At 40.1% G+C, this 23,552-nt stretch overlaps 1 protein-coding gene across 2 annotated transcripts in view; it reads left to right on the top strand.

Annotated features, from left to right (window-relative positions):
* Positions 1-23,552, top strand: part of dcbld2 (discoidin, CUB and LCCL domain containing 2) — a 104,143-nt gene that overhangs the window by 39,250 nt on the left and 41,341 nt on the right. For both annotated transcript variants that reach the window (XM_073045145.1, XM_073045144.1), the window contains exons 4-5: positions 11,251-11,302; positions 18,068-18,140. In XM_073045145.1, coding sequence (XP_072901246.1) covers positions 11,251-11,302; positions 18,068-18,140 — 125 coding nt within the window. The remainder of the gene's footprint in view (positions 1-11,250; positions 11,303-18,067; positions 18,141-23,552) is intronic.

Raw genomic sequence — 23,552 nt, 5'->3', positions numbered from 1 at the left:
ATGAATTAATTCCGTGCATGCCACGAGTCAAGGGGATCACGAGTCATTAATTTATGCATCGCAAATAATGTGTTTGGTTGGTAAGATTGGATGAGATTGCCAGGTTTCAGGTGTGTTGTGATGACAAGTGCTCACTGCCTGCAGAACAGTGGTTCTTCCTGTGTTCCAGTGTCTCATCCTTTTGTTTGGAAATGTCTGCTGCACTAATAGTCAGTCAGGTCTTGTGCCTCAAGCTAGGATGCCAGTTACCGACCACCCCCTTCAAGAATTTTGAACGCTCCCCAGCAACTTCTATTTCCCCTAACGCTCCCTTAGGACACATAACCGCTCCTGTTGGGAATCACTGATGTAGATAGATTGAGTGATTGGCAAACTGAAACTTAAAGTGGAGAAGTGTGAGCTCATGCATTTTAATAAGTGATTCAAAAGATTGTTACATACCACGTGGGTATCTTGTGACTGTCACATGACCGTGATGTAATTGAGTCTCTGCTGGGCATGGTGTAATGGTCTTGTGATGGTAGAGTGATGTAATTTTCCCGCCAGTGAGAGGTCATGTGATGGCCTGTTTCAACAGGTATAAAAGGAGAAAGCCTTGCTGTGATGCAGGTCAGTTTGTGGCTTAATTTGTCAGTGACTCCGTTATGCTGTATGTTCGTCTCTTGACACAGTTTTGTTTTAAAGTGGAGATTTACTTTCTATTGTAAGTTATGCCGGCAGATTTTAAAACCACTGCCAGTTTTGATTCCCACCTTTGCAGTCCAGTTGGAGAGTGAAGGATTTATTGAAGTACGTAAAACCCGAAGGATCGAGAAAAGTTGGTGTGGTTGGCGGTGAAACAGGTTCGATCTTATTTGATCCTCATTCGGAAGGAATTTGTAACCTGCATCCCAGATAGTCCCTGCTAAAGAGCAGAAAGAACTGGAGCAGGGTTTCGCCAAAGAAAGGTCAGTGCCTTTAAGCCATTTTATTTCCATTGTCGGAAATCCTTCGGGCAAGGCATATTTCGGCTGGGATCAGCAATAACATCGCGTCGTTGAGGAATTCATTACTTCTAGGAAAATCTCTCCTAATAAACTGTGTAAATCATTTTTACTTTTACTACTTTTTAAGAACGGTGTTCGCATTTCTTGCTTTAAGAACTGTTTGAGTTGCCATATAGCAGTTAGCTTCCGGTTAAGTTAGTCGTTTGTTTACTTTTGGGTTTTTTTTGAGCAGTGTTTAATAAAGGTTTTATTTGTTTTTAAAAAAACTGTCTCAATTCTATATTCATTGTTGCCGAATCGTAACAATATGGATAGGAATTCTAGTGCATGAATCATGAAAGAGTTAACAGAGTTAGGAAGCAAAACAAGAAGATTTGGGGGATTTAAGAATTGAGCTGTACAGATTGTTGGAGAAGGCACACCCAGAATACTCTGCACAGTTTTAGTCCTGTTAACTACAAAAGGATTTAGTAGAGCAGGGGTAGTCCAAAAGGCTAAATCCTGGGAAGAGAGGGTTGTCCTGTAAAGAGAAGCTAGGCAGTTGGTCCATTTTTCTGGGGATTTAGAAGAATGTCGGGTGACCTAAATCAAATGTACAAAATCCTAAAGGGGCTTGACAGGGCAAATGTTGATGTTTTCACAGTGGAAGAGTAGTGAACAAGAGGATATAGCCACAACATAAGGGGCCTATTATTTAAAAATTACATGTGTTGAAAGTTCTTTTCTCAGAGGATAGTGACTCCCTGGAATCCTCTGCCCCTAAGGTAGTGGAGGCCTGATCATTAGCTGTATTTAAATTGGAGGTATTTGAAGGATTGAGGAATTGTTTTTAATGCCATGTGGGCCCCTTAAAGTGTTGCAAAGTGTACTCATAACTGGCCTGAAATGCTTGAGTTTGTATTTAACAATCCTATGTCTGCTTACAAATAGGCATCTTTTATATTTTTATAATCAGTCATGACAATAAGTCAATTGCTGAGAGAAATTGATGATCTTTAAGAGAGAAAAATGCAGTTTAAAATTTTATTTTAACAAACATAGAAAATAAATCAGCAGTACCTCGTATGGCAGTAAAACAGAGGCTACTATATCATGGACAGATGCAATTGGAAGTTCACCATATTAACTGTTCCACATGGAAGGCTGTGATGGTATGCCATTTATTTCCATGGTCAGCATCAATCCAGCTCAATACTGCATCTTGAACTTCCTGTCAGTGGGTTATTTGGCTCATGTTATTCAGTAAGCTCCTGTTGCTTGTTTAACTTACAAACTGATGTTTTCAGCCAGATAGACCATGATAACTATATTTTTGGCTGAATGATGGACCTCGGATTTAAAAAGAAAAAGAAGCTTTTCTGCAAGATATTTTACTGGCCTTTCCTTGATCCAAGAGTTTGTGCTCTTGGGTGAAGCAAATTTGAGTGAAGCTGGTTGGCAACAGTTGGATCAGTTCCAGCTTGGGCTAAACTGTAATCAAAGCATAGCAGCATACTGTAATAGTTTTTAATTTGTTTCCACTGCTTTGCCCATGGTAACATGCAGTTATGATGGTGTGACTTTGTTTTCTCTTCAAGCCTGTGGGTGGACCTCTGCAAATCCAATGGATGAGGCATTCCAGTGGCAAGTTACAGCATGAAATATTTCCACTGGGCATTCACGAGTGGCTAATTATTTTACTGCCTGTCCCTTTCATCATAATGCTGTGATGAAGTCCATCTCTGTTCATTTTTAGCTGCTTGCCAGAATTTTCAGGAACCATTTACATATTGTTCTTAATATGATATCTTATTTGGAGTTAGAATTTTCTAAATACTTTGTGCAGTTATACGCATGAGTGGCATTTGTCAATTTTTCAAATAAATGACAGCAGAACAGTCATTAAAATGTTTTTATTGGATGAAAAATCTCAGTTTTGCTTTGTTAGATGGCATTTGTGAAATTTTATTACTGAATCCCTTTTCTCTGTAGGTCTGTGTATTGCATTTAGTCAACAGCTGTTCCTATCCTAAAACCAACCATGATGTCACTGTCTTTTTTCTTGTTAGGCTGTCCTCTTAAGCAAGAATGAACTGAACATAGAACATAGAATAGTACAGCACCGTACAGGCCCTTTGGCCCACAATGTTGTGCCAACACTTAAACTCTGCCTCCCATATAACTCCCCCCCCCCCACCTTAAATTCCTCCATTTACTGCTTTAACCCTATTTCTATAGGTTCTGAGAATCAATCACAAATGGGCCAGGAATGTTTCAGCAGACAGGTACTTGGGTATTATGTAAGATGGTGCATTCTGTGTTTTGCATTGGGCTCTTAATTAATGGACTGGTGGTCCTCACTGCAATTCTGAATGTATTTTCCACATTGAGTGGTTGTGGGTCAGGAATTGTCAGAGGTCACTAAGGATTTTTAGGATGTTTTCAAAGACCCCTCAAGAACATCCTTACTTATTTAATTTATTCAGCCTGGTACGGTAATTTCTTTCTGTGGCAGAGCTTAGAACAGAGTTGTCAGCTGTACACCAGTGAGATGTGCAACAGGAGCAATAACTTGTTTTTCTTTTCCTAATTTGACATTTTGAATGTTCTTCATTGTGGATGTTTTAATTTCAGTTCATTGCCTCAGCTTCCAACTCTATTAATAGAGCTATAGAACACTACAGCAGAAAACGGGCCCTTTGGCTTATATGGTCCATGCCATACTGTTATTCTAACATGTCTCATCACCATATTAAGAACGTACCTTGCCCATAGCTCTCTATACCCCTTCTGTCAATGTTCCTATCTAAACATCTCATTAATGTTGCTATCAAATTCATATCCACGGGGGGACATCACGTGATGACGTAGGATCGAGACGCAGGGACCCAGCTCTCCCGTAAAAAGTTAATAAATTAATGTTTAAATGAAGAAAAGTTAGTCAATACTCTCTAAAAGTTGCTTATAAACGACTCCGGACTGTGTCAAGCTATGCCTCAAGGAAAGAAGATGAAGAAAACTAATACCGGGAAGACTACGCAAGTTGGAACAAGAGCGAGGCCCACGTCTACCGAGGAGCCGCGATCTCAGGTACATTGTATCGCCGGTGATACTGAACAGGAGATGGTGGCAACGCTTGCCACTTCCAAAGGAAAAAACCATCGTGAACTGCGCAAACGCGAAGGATGGAGCATGCGCAAACAGGAACAAAAAGAACTACAAAGCCCAGCTACCACTGCAACTGAAAGTGATAGTGAATCGGAGGGAGAATCAAATCTCTCGGAAGGATCAGCTGAAGGAGGTAAAAGTCCTTCTAGAAATATAGAAAAGACTTTGAGGCAAATAATGCGTAAATTAGACACATTAAAAGTAATTAAAAATAACCAAAAAAAACTCGAAAAAAAAATGACCAATATGGAGACTATGCTTGATAAAATGACAAAGAGACAGGAAAAAATGGAAAAAAGAATTACGAACTTGGAAACTACAACGGAAGACATGGTTGAAAGAATGGACAAAATGGAAAAGGAAAATACTGCTTGGACATCAGAAAGAAAACAATTTATGGAAAAAATTGATAAGCTTGAAAATCTCAGTAGACAAAATAATATTAAAATTGTTGGACTTAAAGAAGATATAGAAGGAGAAGATCCAATAAATTTTTTTCAAAAATGGATCCCTAAAAAATTGAAAATGGAAAGAGAAACTCCAATTGAGATTGAATGGGCGCATAGATCTTTAAGGTCAAGACCTCGAGCTGACCAAAACCCACGATCAATTTTGATAAAATGCTTACGATACCAAGACAAAGAAAAGATCCTGAAGGCCGCTGCCCAAAGTGCCAAAAATAGAAACGGGCCACTGATGATAGCAGGGAAACCAATTCTTTTTTATCCTGATATAAGTTACAACCTGTTGAAGAGAAGGAAGGAATTTAACCCAGCGAAAAAAGCCTTATGGGAAAAGGGTTATAAATTTACAATGCGTCATCCAGCAACACTGATAATTTTTTTGGAGGACAGAAAATTTTTTTTTTCCGACTATCGAAAAGCGGAGGAGTTTGTACAAGAACTTCCATCTATTCGCTAACTACACATAGAGGCTTCCAAACGTAATGGATTAAAGATGAAGATAGACCCAAGGAACAGAAGTGATGGACATTTATGGATATTACAGAAGAGAAAAGCAAAATTTTAGAAATACTAAATGAGAATAGTATTTTTTTTTCTCTTCTTATACATATGCTTTTTTATGTTGCGGGGGAGCTGGGAGGCTGTGGATCGGTTACTGCGGGATTCACGTGTGTAATCATGGCGGTTGCCATGACCCGTACAGCAGAGGGGGGTAATGTTGTGTCTTTTTTCCACAACATTAGTAGGGGGGTATTTTTTTATTTTTTTTTTCCTTTATATTTTAATTTTTTTCTATCTTTTTGCCTGGATGAATGGTGGGGACACACATAGCAACATGGAGACTTTTATAAAGATTTCCCAGGATACCACGAAAGTGGAAAGATTAGGTATTATTATAGATTGAAAAGAAAAAGAACTTTAACATATATTTTTAAAAAAATGAGAACTCCGTGGAGCATGTGGGGATCTTCCAACATCCAGGCATTTCCTTTTTTCTCTCTTTCTTATTTTCTTAATAGGGATGTTAGGGGGGAGGGGTTAAGGGGAGGGGGCTGGGTAACACTTTTTTTTCCATGCACATTTATTCTGTAACAATTTGAAAACAATAAAAAAAGTTTATATAACAAATTCATATCCACTACTTCTGTAGGCAGCATGTTCTACACTTTGGGTGAAGAACTTACCTTTAGAACTGCACACAATACTCCAAATTTGGCCTCATCAATGTCTTATACATTTTCAACATAACATCCCAACTCCTGTACTCAGTATTATGATTTATGAAGGCCAATGTCCCATAAGCTTTCTTAACAACCCTATCTACCTGTGGCACAACTCCTACGGAATTATGGATCTGTATTCCCAGATCACTTTATTGTGTCGCACTCCTCAATGTCCTACTGTTCATTGTCCGTCCTTGTTTGTCTTCCCAAAAAGCAACATTTCACATTTATCTGCATTAAATTCAATCTGCCATTTTTCACCCTATTACTCCATTCCTCCCCCTTTGTATTTGTGGCTGAACCAGAGTAATTGCAGCTTGATGTCCTACTGGATAGTGTCAAACCACTAACCTTATAACCATACCACCAAGATGACTACCTTTCCCCCTCCCCCCCCAAACATTACCTCACCCTACCATTGCCTCAGTGCATTTACCATAGGAACATTTGAGGCAGTCATCTTCCATTCCAACATGCTCTAGGCCAGCTTCCCATGTTGATGTCTGTTTTCCAATCCTATTAACTCATCACCTTCCTACCCACTGACCTATATAGGCTCCCAGTAAAGCGGTACCATGAGTTTTAAATTCTCTTCTTGAATTCCAGTTCTTGGGTGTCCTTCCCTCAGACACTGCCACTGTGATCTTCTGTAGATTTCCAACTTTTCAAGACTTCAGGATTGAAGGATGTCCACTTAGAACAGAGATGTGGAGAAATTACTTTAGTCAGAGGGTGGTAAATCTGTGGAGTTTGTTGCCACTTGCAGCTGTGGAGGCCAAGTCATTGGGTGCATTTAAGGCAGAGATAGATAGATTCTTGATTTAGCCAGGGCTTCAAAGGGTATTGAGTGAGGGCAGGGGAGTGGGGATGACTGGATCAGCCCGTGATTGAATGGCGGAGCAGACTCAACGGGCCAAATGGCCTACTTCTGCTCCTCTGTCTTATGGTTTTATGGTTTCTGCACTATTCCAGTTCAGGCCTTTACTTTGTATCTAAAAACCACCTTTGATGGTTTTGCTTTCAGTGGCTGAGGGTGTACCCACTAGAATTCTTTCCTCTTCCCCCATCACTCTACTTTTCAACCTTCAGGTAACCTCTTTTGTAATTAAACTTTTTGATAATCTAACTTTAAAATAACTCTCCCAAGAAATGTCTTTATATATATTCCATATTAAATGAATATTCATATATAATTTTTTTATTGTTAAAATGTAGTCATACAATTTCCTTACATTACTTCTGCAGCTCTCAGTTGGAGCTGTAAGATGCAGATGGTAAGCCAGGGTTGCTTTGCTGCATCAGTTTACAATTCACTATAGTTGATCTTTCTCAAGACTGACAGTTGTTGAATTGGATGGGGCTAGGGGCAATGTGTAATAGGGGTTAAATGCTTCATTCAAATAATTAAAGGCATGTATACCTCTATCATGAGGCTCCCAATTCAATTATGACTCAGTTACGATCAATGAGAATGGGATATTCTGTGGTATCCCCTGATGTTTGTTCTGGTTTGGAGAAAAATGAAAGAGTTGCCTGGTGGTGATCATTGAGTAGTTCTGTTATGTAAAAACCATGCACTGATGTTACAATTATAATCAGATCAACTTGCAAAGCCTGTGTCCCTTGTATGAATAATTCTTCTTCTTAGCCTATCACCCCACCTGGGTGGGGCATAGGGTACTGACAGCAGCTCAGCAGAGTCCTCTGTATTGGGCCAGACTTTCAAATTAGCCCATCTTTGAAAATCCTTCCTCTCCCAGGAATGAAGTCTTTAGAACTTCTGTTGGCGTTTCTGTAGCACTGGTTTCAGTGGGATAGAGTTGTTAGCCCATGCCCAACCCTCCTCCTTTCACAGCTGGGCTTGGGACTGCCCAAAAATTCCCTTGAATGAATAATAAAAGAAAAACATTGCTGAAAAAGAAGTTGACTTTTGTATTGGTTAACTTGAAAAAGTTACGTCTTCAGTAAAGTGGAAGACATATAGCATAAAAATCTTGTTTTAACTAAGCAGCAAAACGAATCCCAGATCATTTTAAGAACTTTCGATGCATCACAGCTCATGGAAGACTTGGCACCAGCGGCTACTGTGGAGGAACTGATGTGACTTTGAATGGATTTTGTGATACCACAAATTAATTCCATATGGAAGGAAGGCTAAACACAGGAAATATAAGCCTCCTCCTTACAAAGGTAATATCAGGAATAATTGAGTAAAATGATTGATAGACCAAAATGTCTGATTCTGTGCTGTAAGACTCCATGACTGTAGAAGTGATGGAAAATTATTTTGATCTAATCTCCCAGATCATGTTTTTGCAATTGTCTGTATTCAGATTTTGGGATGATGGAAGAAAAACTCATGGAAATTCCTCATACGCCTAAACAAGCAACTTACTGTAATTCAGAATGGATTGCTATTGTGGCTCCACAATGTTTTTCAGTCATTCCAGGGACATGGACATAGTTGTCAAAGGCAAAACTTAATGACCATTCTTCAGTAGCTTTGGGAAAAGTGAACAAAAGAAATTATTGGAGAGAGCTGGAAAATCGGACTGAAATATTTTATGTTCTAGAAAGGAGTTATTTCTCTAGTCACATACAAGATGCCAGTTTGGCTATTAGGCACCAGCTGCAATCACTTTTGCACATTTGGTTTTAATTTCAGTAGAACTCACCACTGGATGGAATGCAGAACCACTGGCCAAGAACTCTTTTCAGGTTTAGCACTGGTGACTAAAAGCAAATTCCTCCCCTCATTGTTTCATAACCAAAATTGTGCCACATTGAACCTAGACCAAGGAAATACGTAGATAGGAGAGAAGTATTCATAAAGTTGAGATTAATCCACACTTTCTGCTGTCTGTTCTATCAGTCTTGTGACATCTTGTATGGCATCTTATTCTGGTGACACTTATGGCAATTTATAGTTTTTATTATTCTGTACTGCAATGTAAAACAACAGATTTCATGACGTATGCGAGTGATGTTAAACCTGATTCACAGTCAGTCCTTCATCACTGGGTCCAAATCCTCTACAGCTTAACGGTGTACCAACACCAAAAGAGCTGTAGTGGTTTAAGAAAGCAGCTCACCATAACCTTCCTATGGGCAATTAAGCATGGATAATAATTGCTGACCATGTCAGCAACATTCAGAACCCAATAAGTGAGTAAATAAATGAAAACTTAACAGTTGGGCTCATAACATGTGATGTGTTAACACATTCTGCACCAATTTGATCAGTTAACATTGTTTTCACTGTAAGCTTGTGAGTCATAATCTTTCAGTTTTACACTCAAGGTGAGGAACCTTGCATATCAGATTTTATGATAAGTGGAAAAGGCTGCAATATTACCCAATGGATTTCAGTTACGATGTGCTTAATGGTTACCTACTTGGGTTTCTTGTAATGTGTGGAATATTATTGCCTTCTGTTTGAATTCTTTTCTTGCTCACGTTAAAATCTGAAATATCTGTGATGAAACAATTTGAATTGAATTGACTTACTTCTTACATCCTTCACATACATGAGGATTAAAAATCTTTACATTACATCTCTGTCTAAGTGTGCAATGTGCAATTCACAGTAATTTGTAATAACAGTATGTAAAACAGGACAGTCAATATACCATAGAAATACCCAATTGTATCAGCATGAACGAATCAGTCTGATGGCCTGGTGGAAGAAGCTGTCCTGCAGCTGGTTGGTCCTGGCTTCTGTGCTGTGGTACCGTTTCCGGGATGGTAGCAGCTGGAACAGTTTGTGTTTGGAGTGACTCGGCCCTGTTTACAAATCTGTCTCTGTAAGTGTCCTGAATAGTGGGAAGCTCACATCTACAGATGCGCTGGACTGTCCGCACCATTCTCTGCAGAGTCCTGCGATTGGGGGAAGTACAGTTCCCACACCAGGCAGTGATGCAACCAGTCAGGATGCTCTCAGTTGTGCCCCTGTAGAAAGTTCTTATGGTTTGGGGACTCATGCCAAACTTCTTCAACAATCTGAGGTGAAAGAGGCGCTGTTGTGCTTTTTTCATTACACAGCCAGTATGTAGAGACCTTGTGAGATCCTCGGTGATGTGTATGCCGAGGAACTTAAAGCTATTCACCCTCTTAACCCCAGTTTCATTGACGTCAATAAGGGTTATCCTGTCTCCATTCCTCCTGTAGTCCACAACCAACTCTTTTGTTTTTGAGACATTGGGGAAGAGGTTGTTTTCTTGACACAGCTGTGTCAGGGTAATGACTTACTCTCTGTAAGCTGCCTCATTATTATTTAAGATAAGGCTAATCAAAGTAGTATCATCTGCAAGTTTAATTAGCAGGTTGGAGCTGTGGATGGCGACACAGTCATGGGTATATAGAGAGTAAAGGAGGGGGCTTAGGACACAGCCCTGAGGGGCACCTGTGTTGAGGGGCAGAGGTGAGGGAGCCCACTCTTGCCATCTGACAAGAAGTCTAGGATCCAGCTGCATAAGGCAGGATGAAGGCCAAGGTCTCTGAGCTTCTTGTCGAGCTTGGAGGGAATTATGGTTTTGAATGCTGAACTATAGTCCAAGAACAGCATTCTCACATAAGCATCCTTCCCCAGATGTGTAAGGACGGTGTGTAGAGCAGTGGCTATTGCAATGTCTGTCAATCAGTTGTGTCGCTAGGCGAATTGTAAGAGTTCCAGTGTGGGTGGTAGCATGCTAAAGATGTAATCCTTGACCAGCCTCTCAAAGCATTTGCTTATTACTGAGGTGAGTGTGATAGGATGGCAGTCGTTCAGACATGTTAACTCTGAATGGTTTTATTTGAATAGGCTTGAATGGTGTTATTTGAATGCATGCATTGTTGTGCAAAGATCATATATGTGCCTGCAGGTATGTACCTGTTCTGTGTTACAGTGGTATCTGCTAATGTTTTACTGAAGGGAATAGGTAAACCAAGTAGTTTCAGTTCTGAAGCTAATATTACAGCCATATTATTGTCAATAAACTAGACTTCGTGCTTTGGTTTCAGCCGTCTTATTCCTTGCGTATAGAAATCTCACAGCGGTATGATTTATATCCGTAGATTATCTTCCATATAGCCATTGGTATTGTGCAATAGCATCTCACTGGCTCCAACAATGATTTAATAATCTCTATCTACTGTATAACAGAGTGTTATTAAATTATGGATAAGGCAGAAATCAATATTTAAAAGCCTACTTGTATGGATTCCATTAATAGGATTGTATCTTGCTCCTAAGATACCACAGTTATTGTCCAGGCTACAGAGGTGTGATGTGGGTATGAAGATTATGTTACACTATTTTAAACGTTGATGGTAAATGTTGGAGATTCATTTTATAATTTTAGATGTATATATACTCAAGATGCAAATAATGGTTACTATTTTTGTATTTCTTGCTTAATTTTTAATAATGCTGTTTCTTCATTCCCACAGATCTAATTACCTGTTTAGACAAAGGGAGCCATTTCTCAGAGCCTGAATTCAGGTAATGACTGATTTAGTGGATGGTTACAGGGATTTGGTTTTGAATTACATTCAGATAAATAAGCTACAAACATTTTAAGGCAGACTATTTTGTTCAGCTTTCTGTAATGTGCCACATAATATTAATAAAAGTAATGGTTATTATTTATCGAATTGCATTGAATTCAGAATTTTCAATCATGTGGGCTAATCTCATCTGCCTTTTCCATTTCTGTGTGTCTCCTGCTTCCCTTTCCCCATCTGTAGACGTAAATGGTGAAATGTTCTGTTTCTCTAGGAGGCCATTGAAGGTTTTCAGTGTCTCCAGATTTATTTTCTACACGTTACATTCTGTCTTATAAATATTAGTTGCTATTCCAGTTGTCTCAACCTTTCCATTTCTATCTGTCTTTTCCTTCATAATTTTAATCCAGTTTTATCATAGTGCCTGCCCTATTATCTAACAGCTGTAATTAAATAATTCCAGGTTTACAGCCATTGTGTTCGATGAGCTGCTATGCTGGGCAGTGTGAGGAGAATAGTGATGTAATGTGTGAAAAATGTGGCCTCTGTTAATGTCTAGGGAGAGGGTTCAACTACTGGGTTAATCACAAGGAGGAGGATGAAATGGACACCAGGCATTCCTTCATATTAACCAGTAATGTTTCAAGTTTTATTTAGTCACTGACAAAACATGAGTATCGCTAGCAATGTAGCTGCTCTGCCACTCCACTGAATGTTGTTTGGCAATTTCAGGAGGCAATTCATTGTTCAATATGGATGAGTATAGCAGACTCCCTTTCCTAAAAAATATTGGTAACGATCGGGTGGTCACCATAAGTGAAATCAGTTGCTTTTTATTGTTCCAAATTTATTCAGTTAACTTAATTTCAATTATCCACTTGCCATGATGCATAATTGAAATGGATCCTAGCCCATGTTTTAGTACAGCCACACAGGATTGACTGTCACACTTAAGGACATCTAAAACGGAGTAAAAACAGCAAAAATATTGTTATTTTTATATTTGAATCTATCATGCAGGCAGATAAGCTACCTGGACTTTTGGTCCTCAATTCACCATCATTATGTGTTCAGTATCCAGTTGTATTCGAATCAAAAGCCCAGAGGTCTCAGTCATGGTGTATTGATATCCAGAAATTTTGCTTTCAATTCATTTAATTTTTGAGATCAATGAGTTGTGGGCAACTGGAGCATTTATCACTTACCCCTAATGCCCTTGATAAGGTCACTGTGAGCTGCCTTTTATTGCCCCAATTTGTTTCTAGTTAATGTACTGGAAAGGGATTTTCTGTATTTGGATCCAAGTCCGATTCTTTGAGCAGAGGAAGTAAACATTGAGAGGAATCTCCCAGTTGTTGGTGTTCCAATGTTACAGGTGTTACTGTCCCTGTCCTTCTTGGTGGTAGTGGTTGCAAGGACTGGCAAAGAAGACAGGACAAATAAGTAGTAGAGGGAAGTGAGGTTAAAGTGGGTTGATAGTCAATCAAATGGGCTGCTTTGCCCTGAATTTTGAGCTTCCTGTGAGATCAGCCAAACAAGTGGAAGATATAAGGCTCCTGACTTGTGCTTTTGTGGAAAACCCGTGGAGTATCAAGAGATGAATGACACACTACAGAATTTCCAACTTCTGTTTCTGAACGCACTGAATTTACATGGCTGGTCCATTGAGTTTCTAATCAATGGCAACCCAAGGGATATTAGTGTGATAGTCAACAATAGTAATTCCATTAATGTAATTCTGAAATACAGGTGATCAGCTCGCTCTTGTTGGAGTAGGTCATGGTTTGATACTTAAGTGACAAGTAAGATCTATGTAGTATGTCTCTTGTCACATATCAGCTTTTTCCTGGATATTGTCCTGGATCTTGCTACATTAAGGCATGGATTGTTTCATTTGCTGAGAAGATGCAAATTGAATTGAACATTGTGTAATCATCAGCAATCATCTCCAGTTTTGCCTTCATGGTGGAAGGAAGGCTATGGATGAAGCTAATGATGATGGAGGGATTTAGCATATTGTCTTGAAAGCCAATGATCTCTGACACCATCACTGACCTCATCCACTCTGGAGAACTCCTAACCAAACTCATAGTCCCCTTGCCCTGCAATGCTCGCTTCTACCTCTTACCCGAGATCCACAAACTATACTGTTCGGGTAGGCCTTTTGTCTCTACCTGCTCCTGCCCCACTGAATGTGCCTTCATGTCTCAATTCCATTCTGTCCTCCTTGGTCCAGTCCTTTACCACCTACATCTGCGACACTTCTCATCCCCTTGATCTCCTCAGTGACTTTCAATTCCCTAGCCTTGACTGCCTTATCTTTATCATGGATGTTCAGTTCTTATACTATCCCCCATCAAGAAGGCCTCAAAACTCTCTTGCTTCTTTCTTGACAAAAGAACCACCAATCCCCCTCTACCACCACCCTCCTCTGTCTGGCAGAACTGGTCATCACCCTCAACAATTTTTCCTCCCACTTTCTTCAAACTCGAGTAGTAGCCGTTGGCACTCACATGGGCCTCAGCTGTGCCTGCCTCTTTGTAGAACAGTCTATGTTTGAAGCCTTCCCTGGTTATACTCACAAATTCTGACCTTTTACTTCTCACTTGCCTATTACTTTCCACTGGGTTCCCTTCTCCTTCCCTTTCTCCAATGGTCCCCTCTCTTCACCTATCACCTTCCAGCTAGCCTCTTTCCCCCTTACCACACACCTTTTTATTCGGACGTCTCCTCCCTTTCCTCTGAGTCCTGAAGAAGGGTCTCGACCCGAAACGTCAGCTATTTATTTTTTTCCACAAATGCTGCCTGACCTGCTGAGTTCCTGCAGGTTTTTGTGTACATTGCTTTGGATTTCCAGCATTTGCAGACTTTTTCATGTTTGGCTTGAAAGCTTCGTGCAGTGATGTCCTGATTGACCTCTGACAACTGCAAACTATCAGTTGTGATTCCAACCTTGATGCCACAATCAATCAAATGCTGGCTTGATGTATAGAGCAGTCTCACACACCCTCCCCTCAGGAATTCAGCTCACTGATTGTTCTGGACCATGTTTGTGTTGAGATCTGGAGACAAGACCCATACTGGGTGTTGTTCGGTATCTTATTGGTGATTTGAGTGCTGCATGACAACATTATTAATAACAGCCTTCATCAGTTTGTCGATTGAGAGTGGACACTGGGCAATAATCAGCTGGGTTGGATTTATTCCACTTCTTTGTGATCAGGGTGTACCTAAGTAATTTTACTCTGAAGATTGTATTAGAATTGTTTGGCTACAAGTGCCACTAATTCTGGAGCTGAGGTCTCTAGTGTCACTAGTGAAATATTGTTTGGTCCTATAAGTCTGTAGTGTATTGAGTATTTTTTTTTATATTATGTGCATTTTATTCAGTTGGCTGGAGGAAGACTTCTGTGATGGTGGGGATCTTCATAGGAAGCAGAGGTAGAAGATCTGTTTGGCATTTCTGGCTAAACAAAATGCATCCGTATTTCTCTAGTAACGTGAGGATTGAGATGTTCCTAAAGCCTCCTTTGTCCACCACACATCACAGCTTGATGTGGCCATCAGAATTTTGATATGATCCAGTGGTTGTGAGATTGCCTACTGCTGTTTTTTCACTTGTTTGGTTCACAAATGGTCCTTCATTCCAGCTTCACTGGGCTGGTATTTCATTTTTAGTTATGTCTTGTGCAGAAGTTCTGCACTCCTCATTGAACACCTTATCTTGGTAGTAGTGGGTGAGGGTTGTGGTATGTCATAACTTTTCAGATTTTGCTGACGTACATTTCTGATGCAGTTGATGGGGCACAGTGCCTGAAGAATGCCCAGTTTTGAGCTGCCAGCTCTGTTCTGAATCTACCCCGTTTAGCATAATTTTGGTGCCACACAACACAATGGAGATGTCCAGAATATGCACCACGACTTTTGTCTCCGCAAGCAAACACTGTGCAGTGGTTACTTCCACCTAAGCTCTTTTAGGCAAATACATCTGCTGTAGGTAGATTGGCATGGGAAAGGTCAAGTATAATCAAATATAATTAAGTGGGCGAGCATGTATTTTTCTGCAAGATTTGATATGCTTGCTAACATTATCAGCAGCAGACCCAGTTTAGAAGCTGTGCACCCAGCCAACTTGGATGCAAGGTAACATTATTGAAATGTATTTGCATTTCATATTCTAGTAAATTTGAGTCAGGATATGTATTATTACCAAATATATTACATTTGCTATTAATGTGATAGGAATTGTTTGACATTAAACATCAGTGAGTAGTTGTTAAATATGGATACATATTTCAATGTATGTAAGAGATAGGAGCTCAAGGAGGTGAACACGCTGCCATTTTGAAAGGCCATGAGCGATTGACCATGATTTCCAATTTCCTATCCTTGCCTAAAATCCATGCAGTCTAAGCATCTGTCTGTGTCATTCTTTAATATGTTCAGTGACTCTATATCAATGACCCTCTGGGAAGAGCATACAGAAGAATCATAATGGAACATAGAACATTACAGCACAGTACAGGCCCTTTGGCCCACAATGTTGTGCCGAACTTTTAACCTACTCTGACACTGTGAAGGAATTCCTCCTTAATGGACAAACTTTATTCCAAATCCCTATGTCCTCAAGTGCTCATTTTCTCATGAGGGAAACTATGTTCTAAGTATCCACACTGTAAAGCACTCTCTGAACCTTGTATGAGTCACTGTTTAAAGGAAGAAAAAAAATTAAATGGATCAGCATGTACTTTTTAAAAATTCTGCTACTGATATCTGCTGAAATAAATTAATCGTACTGTTCATTCCACTGAAATGTGGAACTATTTACTGTGGATTAAGCAGCATAGATATTTTATAGTTGGTCAGCGTTCAGGTCATTAAACTCTTTTGTAACTGATGTGCAAGAATCTTGTTAAAGTATAGAATTTTTTTTTAAACTTGCTGCTGTTTTTAGTGATTCTGAACAAACAAGTTAGTGTCCTTTGAGGCCCATAAACTGGTCAGCATGGAAGCCCTTTCTAATACTGTGCCATCTATGTTTAGTATTATTTTACTATTTGGTACAAAGTTCAGCAAATTTATTATCAAAGTTATACAACCTTGAGATTCATCTCCTTACAGGCAGCCTGAAAACATAGAAACCCAATAGGATGCATTTTAAAAAAGACCGTCAAACACCCAAAGTGCAGATAAAAAAAGAAATTGTACAAACAACTGGAGTTCATGAAAGTGAGTCCATTGCCTCAAAGCCAGTCACCACTGCAGCCGATCCAGGAGCCCGTTAATTGCAGACCACAGCCTCAGTTCAGTGCAGAGACGAGTTAACCTCCTGGAGCAGTGAGCTGAACAATGTCCCGTCCCTCACTTCCAGCCCCAACACCCCGACCTTTTCGATCTGGCCCGGCGCTTAAATAGTCCAAACCTCAGGTTGTTCCTCACTCTCGGACCTGGACCCTGCCATGTCGCTACATTCTTGGGCCTGGGTACCACTGCCTCGATTCAGCCTGAGTTATTTTGTTTCCAATTCAGCCTGGTGCTTAAATTGATCAAAACTTGGGCCTTTCCTCATTCTTGGGCCCAAGCTGAGTAGTTTTTCCAGAGAGCTTTGAACTGTATTCCAACAGCTTGGTTTTTCAAGTAGCATTCATCAGAAATTCCTCCTCCCTTGGGAAATTTTGAGGATAAGGGAGGTAAAACTGTCTAAATTGGGCTGGTAAGTTGCATAAAGCTGTTATTACTTCTGTCAGCCCTATCTGAGCCATTTATTAATTATAAAGCAGATTTGATTTTGCTCCCAGCACTAAGAGCATGAAATTGCCAGAAGAAAAATGAGCTGTCCATCTAGTTTGCCTTTTGATATCCTTAATAATTGTGTGATACAATATGCAATTGACTTAAACATCCATATACCTTCATCATTCAGTTTATGTCAGTCAAAGAAACATTATGAGGTAACTCCAAAAGCTGAAAGCTACAGGAACCAAGTACAATATTACCCATTCATCCCAAGCATACAACATTTACTGATTAGCCAAGAACTCATTTCTGCAGCTCAGATTTATGTCCTCAAATCACGTGTCTTCTGGTTGCATTTGTACAGGAACAATATGTGGAACAAATTTGATCCTGACTTATAGCCCTGCGATTAAATTGCGTTACACTGACAGTGTGATGTTCTTGAAGAAACTAACTGTACTGTAAAAAGTTCAACGGAGCTCTAGCTATTTAATTTATTTGATTTTATTTACTTAGTCGCTCTGCAACCCCAGATTTAACTCTAGCCTAATCAGGGGACAATTTACAATGACCAATTAACCTACTAACCAATACATATTTGGACTGTGGGTGGAAACCGGAACACCGGGAGAAAACCCACACATTCAGTGGGGAGGACGTACAGACTCCTTACAGATGACGTCAGAATTAAACTCCGATGCCTCGAGATGTAATAGTGTTATGCTAACCGATAAGCCTGGGATTGTAAATTTTCAGCAGACAAGAAGGCAGTTCCCTCTTTCAGATCTTGTTAACTTCTGTGGCAACTTTTTTAAGTGAGCATTTAATTCCCTTTTTAAGAGAGTTATTGCAACAATAGTTGGCAAACCTTAACTTTCACCTTCTAACTATTCACTGTATAAAAAAATCTTTTTGTAATTCCCTGCTTGGCCCTTGTGGTTTGCTTAAAATGAGTTTCTCATTATTGTCTCTGAATTATCTCTTTAAGTACTACCGGGTTGATATTTTGTTTGTTTCTCATTTTCAGCAGGTACTGTCCTGCTGGATGCCTGACCCCTTTTGGCGACATCTCTGGAACTATCCCTCATGGTTATCGCGATGTAAGTATAGAAAGAGAGAGCAAGCTTCTGGGGATTAATTACCAGAGGGAATCCTGTAAGCATAATACACCATTTGTACTCTGATATCTGCAGTTGAATTGTTTTTTGTTTAAGAATATTTAGATTATGCCTTTCCTTTTGGTATTCTGTTTGCATTCTACAGGTGAATATTGCTTTGTAAAATTACATTTTTGAAATAACTTTAATGTCTCAAATCTCTCCACATTGGCACTGCCTTCCAAACTTGATCTTGAAGGTCTCATTGAGGAATATAAATTGTATCTGATAAAGCTGTCCAAAATTTGTGCTTTTTTTGCTATCATGCATCTGTGTACTTTTGTCCCATTCTCATTGTAAATTGCTCTGTTTCCATTTTTTTTCATGGTTACATGTAAAGTAAGGAGAAAGTATTTGGGAATAAAATCACCCAAAGAATGGGTAGATGTTAAAGATGGTCTTTCTGTGACCTGGGCTCAAAATAAAAGAAGCTCATTTAGATCCCTTTTCATTTCATGTGGGCAAGGTTGCTGTTCAGTTTCCCCCCATTTTCCCCTGTCTTATTGCTCAAGTACAAATAATTGCTCAAAAAATGTGTGTGCCAGAATAATTAGTTCTGTTTCTTTAGAAATGCAGCTTCTCTTTTGTACTGTAAAAAGTATACACAATGCATAGGTACGATTAACTGTATTTGACTTGCATTCTGCTATTTTGCTAAAGGGTTCAGCTTTCAGTTTTGTTGACTGCTTCTCTCTAGCACTCAAATCTGTTAAGAATTTCGTATTCACTAATATTTTATAAAAAAGCAATCTACTTGGTTAAACATATTGAAGTGACATGACTATTATGTTTCCTCCATTAAGTCAATGATAATAGGTAGGTTCATTTGCAGTCCACGAGACTTCAGATATTTGTTGTGTTTAACTAAAGCTGTGACCTTAGAAATTCCCCCTTAATGTTTTCAGCAGTTTTTTATTCATTACAGTAACACTTTTTGTAAGTTATTTTTCCTGTCCAACAACTCACTGCTGAAAAGCATAGCTTACATGCAGAGCGTTAAAATGAATTTTATCACCCATGCCATAATCATAACATGATGGAATTTTTATATAAAGATTTGAAAATGATTGAATGTAAAAGCTAACTGTTAATAAAGTCAAACAATTAAAACATAATACATAACCCTTCAAGGCAAAAGAAAGCAGGAAAGTGGTCCAGCTGTGGCTATTAATAAAAGTTAACATCATATTTGATCAAAGAAAAAGATTTAGCATTGCTTAGTAAGCTGAACTGAACAGTAGGGGAAAGCAAGAATTCAGCAAAGGGCAAAAGTATTCAAAGGTTTCAAAATACATTTAATGTCAGAGAAATGTTTACAATATACATCCTGAAATACTTTTTCTTCACAACCATCCACAAAAACAGGAGTGCTCCCAAAGAATGAATGACAGTAAAATGTTAGAACCCCAAAGCCCCCCCCAGCTCCCCCCTCCCACGCGTAAGCAGTAGCAAAGCAACGATCCCCCCACCAGCAAAAAAAAAAGCATTGCCACCCACCACCGAGTACTCAAGCGTGCATCAAAGCATCAGCAAAGACACAGACTTGCAGCACCCCAAAGACTACTCGTTCACCCAGCATTCAACATACCACAGGCTCTCTCTCCCTAATAAGGGGAGAGAGAGGTATCCCCATTTCATAGTGAGAGGGGAGACATAACAAAGCTGATTTATGGTGTTAAAAGTCTGTCGCGTCACTTCTGCCAAGCTCTGTGCCCAAAGAACTCGGATCTCTGGGCACACGGCCAGCAGCCAGATTGCTGCTTTTGACCTTCCGTCTCTCATGACACACCGGATTCCTGCAGAGGCACCAACCTTCAGTGCATCCATCTCCAGAACCACGAGATCCCGGAACTTTGAAGGTGAGCTAATCTCTTAGGCCGCATCCTTGGCATATCGAATAACAGCAAATTGTGAAACCCTGAGAGCGGGTCCCATTCCCGCAAAGAACCGAAGTCAGCATGTGACTCCAGGTCAGGGTCTTCAAAAGAACCCTGAAAGGGAAAAATAGAGATATTGATAAGGAAGGGGAAAGCACTAACAGAAGTAGGGTTGCAAGAAACATGAAGATAAATTGTAAGTGTGCTCAGAGAACGTGCAGACCAGCTAGCAGATGTTCTCACTGAGCAGTACCACCATTCCAACGTGCTTCAAGGCCGCCACCATCATCCCCGTGACGAAGTCTTCAGTGTCCTGCCTAAATGACTACCGTCCCGTTGCACTTACATCCATCATCATGAAGTGTTTCAAGAGGCTCGTCATGAGGCATATCAAGACCCTGCTGTCTCCCTCACTGGACCCCCTGCAGTTTGCATACCGTCCCAACCGCTCAACAGATGACACCATTGCCATCACCCTCCACCTGGCCCTAACCCACCTGGACAAAAAAGACACATACGTTCGGATGCTGTTCATAGACTTCAGTTCAACATTCAACACAATCATCCCTCAGAAACTGATTGGAAAGCTGAGCCTACTGGGCCTGAACACCTCCCTCTGCAACTGGATCCTAGACTTCCTGACTGGGAGACCTCAGTCAGTCCGGATCGGGAGCAGCATCTCCAACACCATCACACTGAGCACGGGGGCCCCCCAGGGTTGCGTGCTCAGTCCACTGCTGTTTGATCTGCTGACCCACGACTGTGCTGCAACACACAGCTCGAACCATATCATCAAGTTCACCGATGACACGACCGTGGTGGGTCTCATCAGCAAGAACGACAAGTCAGCTTACAGAGAGGAGGTGCAGCGGCTAACGGACTGGTGCAGAGCCAACAACCTGTCTCTTAATGTGAACAAAACAAAAAAGATGGTTGTTGACTTCAGGAGGGCACAGAGTGACCACTCCCCGCTGAACATCGACGGCTCCTCGGTAGAGATCGTAAACAGCACCAAATTTCTTGGTGTTCACCTGACGGAGAATCTCACCTAGTCCCTCAACACCAGCTCCATAGCAAAGAAAGCCCAGCAGCGTCTCTACTTTCTGTGAAGGCTGAAGAAAGTCCATCTCCCACCCCCCCCCCCCCCATCCTCATCACATTCTACAGGAGTTGTATTGAGAGCATCCTGAGCAGCTGCATCACTGCCTGGTTCAGAAATTGCACCATCTCGGATCGCAAGACCCTGCAGCGGATAGTGAGGTCAGCTGAGAAGATCATCGGGGTCTCTCTTCCCGCCATCACGGACATTTACGCTACACGCTGCACCCGCAAAGGAAACAGCATTATGAAGGACCCCACGCACCCCTCATACAATCTCTTCTGCCTGCTGCCATCTGGGAAAAGGTTTTGAAGCATTCAGGCTCTCACGGCCAGACTATGTAACAGTTTCTTCCCCCAAGCTATCAGACTCCTCAATACCTGAAGCCTGGACTGACACCTTGCCTTATTGTCCTGTTTATTATTTATTGTAATGCCTGCACTGCTTTTGTGCACTTTATGTAGTCCTGTGTAGGTCTGTAGTCTAGTGTAGCTTTCTATGTTTTTTTTTAACGTAGTTCAGTCTAGTTTTTGTACTGTGTCATGTAACACCATGGTCCTGAAAAACGTTGTCTCATTTTTACTATGCACTGTACCAGCAGTTATGGTCAAAATGACAATAAAAGTGACTTGACTTGACTTGAAAAAGGGAAAAAAGTGCAAATATTAATGCAGCTTTCTCACTGAGTGGGATATAGGAAATGATATTGATGAATAAGGTGAAAGCACATGATGAGTACTAGAAGGGTATACTCAATAGGATGAAGTGCAGCAAGTGTGTATTTGATTAATTTCTGGCTCCCAGTTTCTCATTTGAGAATATATTAATCAGACTACCTCTCTAATCTTGAACTTAGAAAAGTTGGGGTGATGGGGGGAGGTTTATGTTTTGTGATCTCGTTTGTAACATGTTAGTTTCTTACAGGGCTTAAAGGGGTAGGTATGGACCTGATGTTTCACAGTCTCAAAGGGATTGACAATTCAGGACTTTTAAGAAATTTCTTCACCCAGAGTTATTAAATCTATATAACTCTATACTCCAGAGTGCTGTGGAGCCTTAGTTGCTGAATGTATCCAAGGCAGAGATCAGATTTTTAAATATTAAGTGAATCAAGGGATTTGGCGAGAAAGTAGCAGTTTCATAAAGTATGAAATTCCTTCAAGTGCTGTCAAGAGTACTCTGGGCTCCTGATTGACTCTGAAAGCCTCAGAATTCCCGAGATTGCAAAAGGCTCTGAAGAAATGAAAATCCTTTTCATCTGTAGCCAAGTGTGGTTTTTTAACATTGTTCTTCATAGACAAAAGAGAATATTTATATCAGCCAAAAGAAAATATTTGATTGAAGTACTTTTTTTAAATTGATGAGTCTATGATTCATTCTGCGCAACAATGAATTCAGATCATTTTCATTTGTATGATGGAATCAACATCAGCACATCAAGAATTAATACTGGCAGCTACAGGCCTATCAGGTGTTCCAAGCGATTGGAGCATTCAGTTAAACTATACAGAAGCATTCATGATGAGATTTATCAGATCCTGCTTCAGGACTTACACAGAACCAGCCTGATTGCAGCAATTTGCACGCATGAGTCAGTGGGCATCTCTGAATCATGCCTGAAGGTATTGATTTTGCCCAGACACTTACTTTCTAGTGCGTGTATTTCACACATTCCAGAGACTGGATACATCTGCTACTTTTGTGAAATATCAAGAGCATTCAGAGGTGAATCAAATACCAGTCCAATGGTGTCATTGTAATATTTTTATTCAGAAGCCCTGAGAAGACCTCCATTTAATTACTTTAATGAGATTAAACCTTAGAAATAATTCACACAAAAACAGGCCAAATATTTGTTTTGGAAAACAATAAAATGTCTAAAATTTCTAAAAGTTAAAAAAAAGTTTTTTAAAAAAAATCTTGAAGTTTGTGAACTCCCCACTGTCCTGCACTGAATACGTCTATTCCTTTGCTTTCTTCTTCTACCATTTCTTGGAGCTGCCAGTGGGTCTGAATCATGATTTTCGTGTAATTCTTTGTCCTGCTCAGTCAATGGACATGCAGTAACAGCATGTATGTATCGGATCTGTCCTTGGGTGAGAAGAACTGAACCACACTAGCAAACATGCAGTTAGATCATTGTGTCTTATTCTCTGTGTCACTCAGCCCTGCCATTTGAACTCCTTAACTGCTGGACTTAATACAGTTCAAGTAAGTGACTGCTAATGCTTTATAAGACCATAAGATATGTGAGCAGAATTAGGCGACTTAGCCCATCATAACAAGATGTCAATGCTTCATGCAGAGTGTACTACACTTTACAGTTTATTAACTGTTGTGAAAGAGTGGAACTCAACCTACAGTAGGCTATTGTCTTGG

This window comes from Hemitrygon akajei, chromosome 5, assembly GCF_048418815.1.
Source record: "Hemitrygon akajei chromosome 5, sHemAka1.3, whole genome shotgun sequence".
NCBI lineage: Eukaryota > Metazoa > Chordata > Chondrichthyes > Myliobatiformes > Dasyatidae > Hemitrygon > Hemitrygon akajei.
The sequence above is the reverse complement of the archived record's forward strand: the minus strand, read 5'-3'. Positions and strand labels throughout refer to the sequence as shown.